At 40.8% G+C, this 11,746-nt stretch overlaps 1 protein-coding gene across 1 annotated transcript in view; it reads left to right on the top strand.

The window, feature by feature from the left end:
* ROS1 (ROS proto-oncogene 1, receptor tyrosine kinase) overlaps positions 1-11,301 on the top strand; it is a 91,772-nt gene extending 80,471 nt beyond the window's left edge. Inside the window, exons 42-44 of the mRNA XM_054022878.1 lie at positions 77-211; positions 3,260-3,423; positions 8,110-11,301. Coding sequence (XP_053878853.1) covers positions 77-211; positions 3,260-3,423; positions 8,110-8,267 — 457 coding nt within the window. The 3' untranslated portion in view covers positions 8,268-11,301. The remainder of the gene's footprint in view (positions 1-76; positions 212-3,259; positions 3,424-8,109) is intronic.
* The last annotated feature ends 445 nt before the right edge of the window (positions 11,302-11,746 follow it).

Genomic DNA, 11,746 nt, shown 5'->3' on the forward strand with positions numbered 1-11,746 from the left:
TTAAATAACAGTAGGTATAATTGTCTATTTTTGACATCCATTAAGCTCATTAAAATTCTCCCTTTGCCTTCCTCAGGGCTTTTGGAGTCTTGGTTTGGGAAACTTTAACTCTGGGTCATCAGCCGTATCCAGGTTACTCCAATCTTGATGTATTACATCATGTACAGTCTGGAGGGAGGCTGGAGTTGCCAAACAATTGTCCTGATGATCTGTAAGTTAATTTTGTTTGAATAGTATCATGAACATGAATGAGACACTGAGGGCCACATGTCCACCTGCCCATCATTTTACATGGGGCCTTTTGCACATGCAGTAGCTTTCCCCTGCAGCGTTCAGTGTGTTCTCTTTTTGGCAGACAAAATAATCTGTGTTTGCATGCCCCAGCTGGCTAGCTACTCATCCAATGGCCCAGTTTGTGAGTGTAGAACTTTGGTTGTGGCTGAAAATTCAGCCCTAAAATTAAATGGTGTGTATTTGTTATTGTACGTGCAGGAACCAAGATATAATGTGGACATTCAGCATTGGGAACAAATCTTGTAGCAAGAGATATATTTAATCAAATTCAGTGGTGATTTCAGAGAGTTCATCTTCTGTCCCTTAAATTTAACCACTTGAGTGCAGAAGTTGGGTTTTCTCAGTCTGTGCATTCTATTGCCACTAACAGAATGTGTCACATCTTAAACATAAGATGTATGGATTGGTAATGGCCTATGCAGTCTTTCACTTACATGGGTCACAGGTTTGACTGCAGCCAGTTCAGTAGTCACTAGAAGTCATGATGGCTTTAAGAAATTTAGTCTCAGTCTTGTTCCTAGTGTACAAGTGCCTATGTAATCATCATGGTTAGCATCCTTGTTGGCAATTTCAGAAAACTGGCCATAGATAGAATGTGTATGAAGACCAGGCACCCCCTCACCCTAGAAGTGCTCTCTACAGAGAAAGGTTGAGGCAAAGTGGGAAGAGAGAAGTTTATTCTTCTTCTGAGTGTTCTCTACTTAGCTGTGGATAAAAATAGCACCTTTCTGGGCTATCTTAAGCACTAAATTCAAATGCAATTTTTAAAAGACTGATGTGCAGAGTGGCTCAATACACCTGTCGCTTGGGGGAGATGGAGCAAATCCATTTCACCCTTTAAACTCTCTGAGGAGGACTTATATTTGAAGTTGCTATATCATCTAAGTAGTCATAGCAGGGCATTTGGCAAAAAATGGAAGGAGAGACCAGTTGACATACAAGATCCCTGCTGGTGTAAAAGTCCCACAAACATCTGCTTTATAAAAGTGGCTTGGGAAGAATTGGTGAGCTCTGCCCTCTACGGCGGGGTTGAGGGTGAGTGGGTTAGTGAGTAGCAACATGAGTTTCATGGTTCATTGCTGGAGAGTATTTAACAAACACATGGCATGACATTTATTTCTAATAGGAAGCTATTCAAGGCTCTATGTTGCCTTGATAAAGATTAAGTAGGCCTTCAAAAGGAACAAGGAAAATCGATTTTAGCTGAAGTAACCCTCTAAGGCATCAGTCCTGCAATTTACAATGTGCAGGTGGACCCCTGCAGAGATCCATACTTCAGGGGGACTGCACGGAGGTGGTGGGGGTCATTCACGTGTTGTAACTTGTAGGATCAGGGCCTAAGATCAATAACCTGGTCTTTAAAAGCTAGGAGTCTGAATTAGCTCTTTGAGTCTTGTACCTTCATTTATCTCAGTGGCCAACCACTCAGCACCTGCATGCTGATTCTGTCAGTAAAGTAAATCGCTTGTTGCTGCTTTGCTCAGTTATTAATGGAATGCCTAGATTCTTGGCATTCCTGCTTCCCTCTACATGGTTTTGAACCTGCATTGGACATCAGCAGTCATTAATCGTCTCCTCTGCACTTCAGCTCGCTCACTGTCATTGTACAAAACAAACCGTCACCGATAGGAAGAGGGTTCAAAGGCCAAACAACTTCAATTAAGAAGTGTTTAGGAATTTGTGGTAGGCTTTCACTGCAGGGACAAGTAGAACTCACATGAAGCCTTACCACATAAAAGGCCTTAAACGGGCAGGGACTGTGTGGGTAGGGAGGAGGATGTGAATGTCCTTCCCCCCCCCCTCCCCCGCCCATTTGTTTATCAAAATGTTAATCCAGGAAGATAATAATCCACTTTCCCTGTAGGAGTGGAGTGGGTAAATTCTAGTAGTGAGTTGGGACAGGGACTCTGTGTTCTACAAGCATTTACACTTAAGTAAATATTGACTTTATCGATACTCAAAGCCCTGATATAGCAATTGGTGGCCATCAGTTGGCATAGCTACACTGGTGTGAACCCCTAAGTGTAGACAAAGGCAAACCAAGGTTTGAACAATTGAGCTAAATCAATGCAAACCCTAAAAGGCCCTTGTCTACATGTAGGAATCTGTACCAGCACAGCTACGCCAATAGCTGAATTATGGCTGTCCCTGAATGTACATGAGGCCATAGTTTCCGCACATAACCCCTCACTACCCATGGAAGTCCTGCTGCTGAGTTTGGTGAAGAAACATTTTTGATTATGTGTATAATTAAGCAGTTGTACTTGTAACACTGGCCAATATTGAGAGTTCCTTCCCAGTAAAAGGCTTGATTAAATATAAAAACAGAGATATTAACTATCTTAAGTAATTTTGTATCGTCTGCAAATTTTGCCACCTCACTGTTTACCCCCGTTTCCAGAACATTTCTGAATATGTTGAACAGCACTGGTCCCAGTACAGATCTTTGGTGGGGACCCCACTATGTACCTCTCTTCATTTTGAAAACTGGTAATTTATTCCTACACTTTGTTTCCTATCTTTTAACCAGTTACTGATCCATGAGATTCCCTCTTATCCCATGACTTCTTACTTTTGCTTATAAGCCTTTGGTGAGGGACTTTGTCAAAGGTTTTCTGAAGTCGAAATACACTATATCCATTGTGCCACCCTTGTTCACATGCTTGTTGACACCCTTAGAAAATTCTAATAGATTAGTGAGGCATGATTTCCCTTTACAAAAGCCGTGTTGACTCTTCCCCAGCCTATTGTGTTCATCTATGTGTTCATTAATGAAACATTCTAGTGTAAGTCACCATAGACTCATTAAAGTCAATGGAGATATGCCAGTTTTCCTCAGCTGAAGTTCTGGTCCTCAAAGTTGTTGATGGTGAGGATTTAATGATCCACTAACATAGCTTTGTTATAATGGTGGTTATAATGACATTAGAATTAATTATTTTATTATATCATTTATTTTTTCTAGATGGGATTTAATGACAAAATGCTGGGCCCAAGAACCTCACAATAGGCCTACGTTCTGTTATATTCAGGACCAACTGCAAGAACTGAGAAACTCTCCTATGTGCTGCACTCCCCAGCTTGAGGACAGAATGCTTTCTGCTGGAGTCCTCAACCAGGCCTTTGAAGGTGAGTTTGAGACAATGCCTTCAGTCCCACTTGTTTCCCCTGTTGACAAAATACAGGATAATTTAAAATAGACAACATTGTAGTTCAGTTTTTCCTTCTGCTGTTCTTTCATTATCATGCCTTGGTTCCATATTATTTACAACTTAGCTTTTAGTTAGTAGCTTATCACTGTCTCTATAACTGGCATTCTGTATAGGATTGTACAAAGCAGAATATGTAAATGCTCATGTAGCTGTAAAATGTTGCAGGTGTTTTAGATGTGAACAATATTTAGTTTAAATGGGCCAAATTGCAATCTCACATTGATACAAATTTGGGGTAACTCCATTGGCATTAAGGGAGTTACTCCAGATTTCATCTAGTGTAAATTAGATCAGGTTCTGGCCCAACAAGTTTGTCAGCCAGAAAATGCTATCTCCAGTGTCCAAGGTCCAGAAGTCGATTTTGCCGCCGTCCTCACAACGGGGTAAGTCGGCTGCAATACGTCGAATTCAGCTACGCTATTCACGTAGCTGAATTTGCGTATCTTAAATCGACTCCCCGCTGTAGTGTAGATGTACCCTTAGTGTCTGACCTAAAGCCAAATGAAGTCAATGGAAGGACTCCCATTGATTTCAGCAGGCTTTTATTTCGAGCCCTTTTGCTGTAGAGGTGGGTGGCTACAACGCTGCATGCAAAAACAGTACAGCACAGGATGGTCATTTCATCTCTGTTTCCTTGCCAATTACTATTTCATTTCAGAGAGAACAAATAATGGGTACTACTCAGTTAGGGAAACAACAGTCACACCTTCCTTTAGATTTTGAAAAAATACAAAAAGTAATAATTATAAAAAGTGATTATAAAGCAGGAGAAGCAATTGTCTTCTGCATTACATGTATATACAGTGTCTAGCACAATGGAGCTCTGATCCTTGTTAGGAGTTGTTAGATGATAATACATTTTAGTCTAACAAGCCAGTCTGCATCGATCCCTGCTTTGAGTGTGGCCCACATTGCATTTATCAAGAGTGTTTCTTGCATACAGAGATTTCTCTTGATAAACATCGCTTTGAAAAATGGACTCTAACTTTTTAAGTGTTGCTTTTATTTTTTAAACACTATGTAAATGGGTGCACAACACAGTTGGACCTTGGCTAAGCAAAATTCTCACTTTTAGCATCCTTAGGATGACAGAATAGCAAAGCTTAGTGAGTCATCCTAAAAACATGTGAGATGATATGCTTGATTAGACAGGAGACACAGATGCATCTCCACTGATATATAATATGGTGTGAAGCATTATAACAGATATATTTTTGTTCTGTTAATACTTGTTACTGAAATCCAGTACCTGCACCTCCAGGTAGTCCATAGGTATCAGCATAATACTTTATCTGTAGGAAATACTCCCTCATACTATCCTACATTTCTGAGATTGAGAAATCCAGAGTCCAGTAACCAAATTCTTACCCTTAATATTTCTTGAATAAAGATATGTAACTGAATACTTGTCTGGAATATACTCAACGTTATGCTATCCCCAGAAGCATCTCTTGCTCCCCAATATATGAATAGTTTGGTGTATATAGAGGTGGTGGGCAAGAGATGTTATCTTAAATAATTATTAAAAAGAAAACAGGAAAGTAACTTTCAATTGGGGAAACAGTGCTATTCACCATATAAAAACTGTACGATACCAGACAGGTTTGTGTTGCGTCTTTATTAGAAAATCATTAACATCTAGTGCTAGATACTTAGCTGGTGTAAATCGATGTAGCTCCACTGACTTTGCTGGAGCTGCACTGATTTGTAGCAGCTCAGGATCTGGCCCCTAAAAATATTTTTAATGAAAAAAGTAACATTTCTAGACCAGCTTTAAAAATGTTCTCTTTGCTCCATCGTCACCAGTCACCCCTTCCGTTGATTGATTTCCTCTTATAATTTGCCATCTCTGAAAATAAAGGATATCAAAAGTTTTTTTTAAATAAAACTATACTGAAAGTACACTGAAGATATTTATATAAACATTATAACAATTTGCAGCTTTCCACACCAGATCTCAGAACATTTATTAACATGAACTAATTGCACAATACCCCACAAGGTAGTTAGGGAAGATGCCTAGCGATTGCTTCTCCCACCACTGGGGTGGAATGCAGTAGCTGTTTAACAGCACTGAACAGCACTGCATATCAATTTAGAACAGGAGGTAACTGAAGAATACTGCAGAAATTTGGCAGTGGAAAGTGCAGGGTGAATTAGGAGAGGCCCAGTGTCATTAATTCAGCTGCAGTTTGGCCAGGGCATTGCGTTTAACAACGCTTTTCTTGGGGAAAGTGCTAAGGGAGTAAGCGCCCACTGGTGAATCACCCACACCATTGCATATAGCATTCAGACGTTGCTTGGAGGTCTCCCATTTGAGTGTTTAACTGGCTCAACCAGGCTTTGCATGTGAAATCTGAAGGGATCACAAAACAAGATTTAATGGCTGCATCTACTTACATATAATCTAGCCTGAGTATAAGTCAAACATCTAATGTTAGCAATGTTGAAACTAACAAAAAAACCTGACAAGACCCAGGTATAAACCAGCTCCCACCAAAATGTCCCTCCCTCTTTGTTCCCTTGAGAACTTAGCAGTTTTCTTTTGCCTCCCCAGGCTTATCCAAACTCAGTTCAGATACTGGTCTATGGCTTTTCTGGCCCTTAGTGCTGCTTCGGGTGCTCACAGCCTTTTCTCTAATTTCCTGACGCTTTCCTAACCAGCCGTGATTTTTCCGTATTGATCATCTGTGTATCCTCTACTGGCCTGCTGTAATGATTCAGGTTAGCTTTTATTGCCTTGCTAAGCTGACCTATGCGAAAGGTGACTGCTGTGCTTAATAACTTGACATCTTAGCATATATTTCTCAGCTTGTACATTAGTGTATAAGGTTTAAAGTTTTCATTGGTGTCTTCACTTGGAATGTTATGCCAACAGAAGAATAAATCGAGGCAAATGGAAAGAGCATACACATTTAACCATGTGTAAAACTTCACTATGTAAACATGGCAAAGTATCAGTTCTGTAGTGGTTTTGTAACTAGTTGCTGTCATGTCATAAAGGTAAGGTATATTTAACAGGGTTGTATTGTTTCCCTGGCTTTGTACACTATATTGAATGCTTCTGCAAAATAGTGTTGCTTCTTATTTTGTCTCCAAAGCTCAAAGATTAAAAACAAGGCGAGACGTTAGTTGCAAGATGTCTTTTTTTTTTTAATGGAAGTCACAGTGGCATGTCAGCTAAGGAGAAAATAATATTTTGCATATTCTGTGATCCTTCAGGACTGATGGGGAAAGAATTAGTAATGTATCTATATATCTGGTAAAAATATCACAGTGACTTCATGCTCACATTTCTGTAACCATCACCTCATCAGCTCCAGATACTTATACAGGAAACAAATCCGAATGCCCCTCTAGTGTTCTATACTTAGGCTGGTGACCCGGCATATGTCTGGTCTGTAAATACCTGGTTTTACTTGGAAGTCCTTATTTTAAAGTTTCCCTCTTAAGAGTTTGTTGAGAATATGCCCTCAGTGTATACCCAACATGCCTATTCCAGGACAGCTTGCCCCTGAGGGTTTCCATTAGGTGCTCTATTAAGCAAAAAAACCAAAAACAAATACAAAGAAGAGCTACACTGGTGGGTGAAATCTCATTGAGGATTGGCTTACTAAATATTCCCATAATGACCCTGAACTGACAAAGAGTGTATCAAATGATTGTTCTTAGCTGTCAGTCATCACAGTACATCAGCATAGTTTGATCTGTCTCCAAACTTCCCTCCTCTCAATAGGGTTCTTAAATTAAACTTCTTTTTTTCTGATAATCTTTCTGAATTGACTGTATCATGTGGACCCAACTCACTTATGAGTTCTTCATAGTACAGAGAAGTATAAAAAAAAGCTGGTGAATCAATATAAATAATTAAATGTCCTCTGGATAGAACAGCGCAATGCTTGTGGTTCCGAAGTGTAGATAAACCTGGATGTCACATGCTTCATTTTCATATAGATGAACCTGGGTGTCATATGCTTCATTTTCCAGTAATGAAATAAAGTAAGAAGGTATCAAATAAAAAAAGTATGTGTTTCTAAGAATAAATACACAGAATAACAGCAATGATAACTCGAGCCTTTTAGTTATTCAGTTATTTTTCAGGTTTTAAAAGGTATGCCCATCACTGGGCACATATGCAAACATAAGCAATACAAAGTTAGAATAAAAACTGTAAATTAAAATCAGAAATGGACAAAACCTATTAGGTTATATGTCTCTGCCCCTAGAAGCATGGTAGAGAATGCATCATTCCATACTTTACTTGACCTTTAGCCAATAGGCAAGAACCTGTCTATCTGGTGGGACAGTTTTGGTTAGAAGTTGGGTCCAAGAGGTTACAAACATTCTTGCCATATGCACACAGTCTTTCCTACCAGGACAGGCAAATCACTTATTTATAACTGTATTACTGTCCTTTTCAGCATGAGTGCTGATGCATTTTTTTTGATTCAGGATATAATCCAGGCATGCTGCAGCAGAGAATAAATGCAAGCTGTCACTCCTGCTGTGGTCGCTAGATTCACTTTCTCTACCTGCTGCTTGGCTCTCTTTGCCTTCTAATATTGCATTTGAATTGGTAGTAAAACAGCAGCCTTTCTTGCAGATGCAGATGGTGATGCTCCATGTACAGATTCAGAAAGTACTCTTTCAGCTGCTTTAATAGAAACCAGGAACATCGAAGGCTTAAACTATTTGGTACTAGCCATAGAAAGCAACCAAGATCAAGAAAACAGAGATTCAAATGAGCTGGGTGACATCTGATTCCTTCAGTCAGAGGAAAGAAGAGAAGGCACCACGTGCAGATGAAGAAATAAGCAAAGGAAAATATCCTGTACTCTGCCGTACTTTCAGCAGTCCTGAAGGTGTGAACTATGCCTCTGATAATGACGAGTGATCTGAGGTTTATTTTCAGGTTAATTACCTAGCAAGCATGTGTCTCTTGTCAAAATTAGAGATGTCATCTGAGGTTTTATTTAAAAAACTGTAATGACTAAAAATACTGGAAAATATTGCAAAGGAATTAATTATATATAACAGAATAGTAACCCAGTGGCATGGGAGTTCTTTGATCAAGAATTCCTGAATTTTAAGGCCCCTTGGGTATTTCATATGAACTAGGTTAATTGGACATGTAATCAGATGAGAAGTTATTTTAAAATGAAATTTTGGCACACATGCAATCATGCTCGAAAGAGAGCAATGATGTGCTATTTCATATATTACAGGAGTGGCCATCTGCGGCTTACGAGCAGCCACATGTGGCTCTTTTACAGTTAAAGTGTGGCTTGTGGAGCCCCCATGGCCCCCATTCTCTGCCTACCAGTCTGGGGAAGGGGAGCTTGGGGCTTCTCCCCTGTGGAAGGGTGGTGGGACTAGGGGCTTCGGCCCAGTGGAGAGGGGGTCCTAAGGGCTTCAACACTGCGGGAGGTGCCTTCCAGGGCTCGGGACTTCAGCAAGAGCGGGGTTGAAGCCCATAGCCCCACCACTCTGCCGCAGGGCAGAAGCCCCAAGCCCTGGCAGGTGCGCCTGGCTCTCGAACGTCTAAAGTTTATTGTATGCGGCTCAGAGGGTCAGTAAGTTTGGCCACCCTGATATATTATAAAGCTGGTTCTCACTGGCTTATGGCAAAAATATTGCCTGAAATTTGGCCCACATTTAGATTTGTGTAAAAACAAGCTTTTGCAAAATGTAAGAAAAATGCCATTTTTTTTTACTTTATTTTTTTGAAATTCCAGTTGAAACAGCTGCAATCAGAGATCAGCCCACAGGCTGCGCATCTTTGGGTATAGCTTATTTTATTTCTTAATTTAAAAGAAAAGGCTTTGGAACCATTAAGTTGTGCAATAGTTTTTCTGTGGCTCTATATGATTTTTGTTACCTTTGTCCTCCCTCCTCCTTTTGTTTGTCACAATTAGTGTGTCTTGTTTCATGTCGGGTTGTAAGCTCTGCAGGACAGAGGCTGTCTCTTACAATGTATTTGTACTATAGATAGGACCAATGGGGCTATGCAGGGAATGGGACAATGCAGGGGTACAACAGATCAGGTTAACAGACCCTGATGCAAGACCTTAGATTAGAAGATGTCAATATCCTTTTCTGTATTTGGAAATCAAACCAAACTGTTTGACAAGTTTTCCAAATGGAATATACTGACTAAAAAGCATGGGTAATCAATTGGGACCATAATTATAATTGAATGAGTTAGACAGAGTTATTAAATGGCATCTCTTGCATTATTTATCAATTAGCTGTTACAATATCCTGTTTTCATGCAAATATATTGAGTAATAAAGGACACAGGAGAGAAATAAAGAAAGCCTAGTATATGGGCAGAGTTGTTTTGAAACAAAGAGCCAAATCATCAGCTAGTCTGTAACTCCATTGAAGTCTGGCCCAAAATGTTTGTTAAATGAGTAGAACAAGGTGTTAAAATTCTGGCCTTCTAAGAGATTATTACAAAATAAATACAGAAAATCTATTTTTAAAGTACCTGTCAAAGGCCCTATAAATGATCGTTAAGAGTAGATGATTACAGCTAAACTTGAAAGCCTGACCTGGTGATGCTGACAAAAAACTGTAAAGCTTCTAGTCCTTTTTTTTCCAGATTATGTTCACTGGATAAGAAAAGTGTATATGTTTGCTTCCTCTTAATATGTTGGCTGATGAGCATTTTATATACATTCCTCCCATTTGGATAACCTTGAAATAATAAGTAATAGAATCTTTACATTAGGATTCTAAAGTGAAGACAGCAAGTCCGCCACCCCCAGTCCTGCCAACACACGTGGGTAACTTAACACCCAGGAATAACTCCCTTTCATTCAATAGCATTACTCAAATGCAGCAAGGGCCTGCCTGAGCCAAAGCTCATTGAAATCGATGGAAAAGATCTCCCATTGACTTTAGTGGGTTTTGCTTCAGGCCCAAAGTTATTCACAAATATGGCATTCATAGGATTTGGGGGCTTGGTTTGGAGGAGCAGGCCTTGACCCTGCCAGTGGTGCAGGACCCTGCCAATGGTACCACTGCACAGATGGGATCCTCAGGAGTACTGAGCATGGTGTGGTGTCCCTATCACTGAGGATCCCTAGTTGCCCCTGATGTGGAGAGCTATGCTCACCCGACCACCCCACAACCTGTTCTGCAGGAGTGCTCAGAGGACAGACGGGGTGTGGCAAGAGATAGAATCAGGACCTGGAATCACACCCACTGCAGGCACTGTGATCCAGGAGGTAGCAGCTACTCCCCACACACCGTCCAAAATCAAGCTCCCCTGTGCTTACTGGCTGCAAGTGTAGGGGCCAACCATGCAGACAGGGAACTGCAGGAACCCAGCAGTTGCACCATGAGCACCAGGGCCCCGAGCCCAGGCAGCTCCGCTGGAGAAGAAGTGTGTCTGAAGGTTGGCCATCCCATGGTGTGTCTATCTCAGCCAGATGGAGAGGTGACCCCAGACACAATCCCCCTTGCTGCACTGTTTTGAAGCCATGTGCCTCTGTGGCATGAGCATCAGTGCACAATGGGGCCCTGTCCACTGCTGTATGGGCAGATCCTTCTGTGCGGGCTGTCTTTGGCTTCCATGCTGCTCCGCTGCCTGCTCATCCCCCTCCCATGGGGGTCCACTTGCTTGGTGATACCCTAGGACCTATCTATGCAGCAGCAGGATTAATCCCCTAACAAGCCCAGGATTGGGTGACAAGAAGTTATGCTGCACGGCCTTGAGCAAGTCACTTCACTTCTCTTTCCCTCACTTCCCCCATCTGTAAAATGTAAATAATAAAACTGAACTATTTCACAGCGATGTTATGAGGTTTTATTCCTTGATTTTTATACAGGGCTTTGAACACGTGAAGTGTTACAGAAATGCAAATCAATAGGAGGCTTAGGGAGTTTGTATAGTGCACATTTTCAGTAGAGGAAAGCAAAAATTCTGAGAAGAGGTGCAGAAGAATGGATTTTCTTTGAATGAAGCTGGAAAGAAAGATCTATAATCAATAATCCATGGTTCTGCATGTCCTAGCAGATGAATATGTCTTCTCAGTGCCGTTTTCCCTAACCGTACAGTGTGCTGCTTCAAATCTAGCTAATGTCTGTCGGGACTGAAAATCACTGCTGCTGGATGACTGGTCTGTGGCCTATGCAAATTAAATTGGTGGTTCAATCCCGTTCATACAGCATAGCTATCCACATTACAAAGACACTATAGACCATTTTGGTGACAATCATCAAAGGGGCAAAGA

This window comes from Malaclemys terrapin, chromosome 3, assembly GCF_027887155.1.
Source record: "Malaclemys terrapin pileata isolate rMalTer1 chromosome 3, rMalTer1.hap1, whole genome shotgun sequence".
NCBI classification, from domain to species: Eukaryota; Metazoa; Chordata; order Testudines; family Emydidae; genus Malaclemys; species Malaclemys terrapin.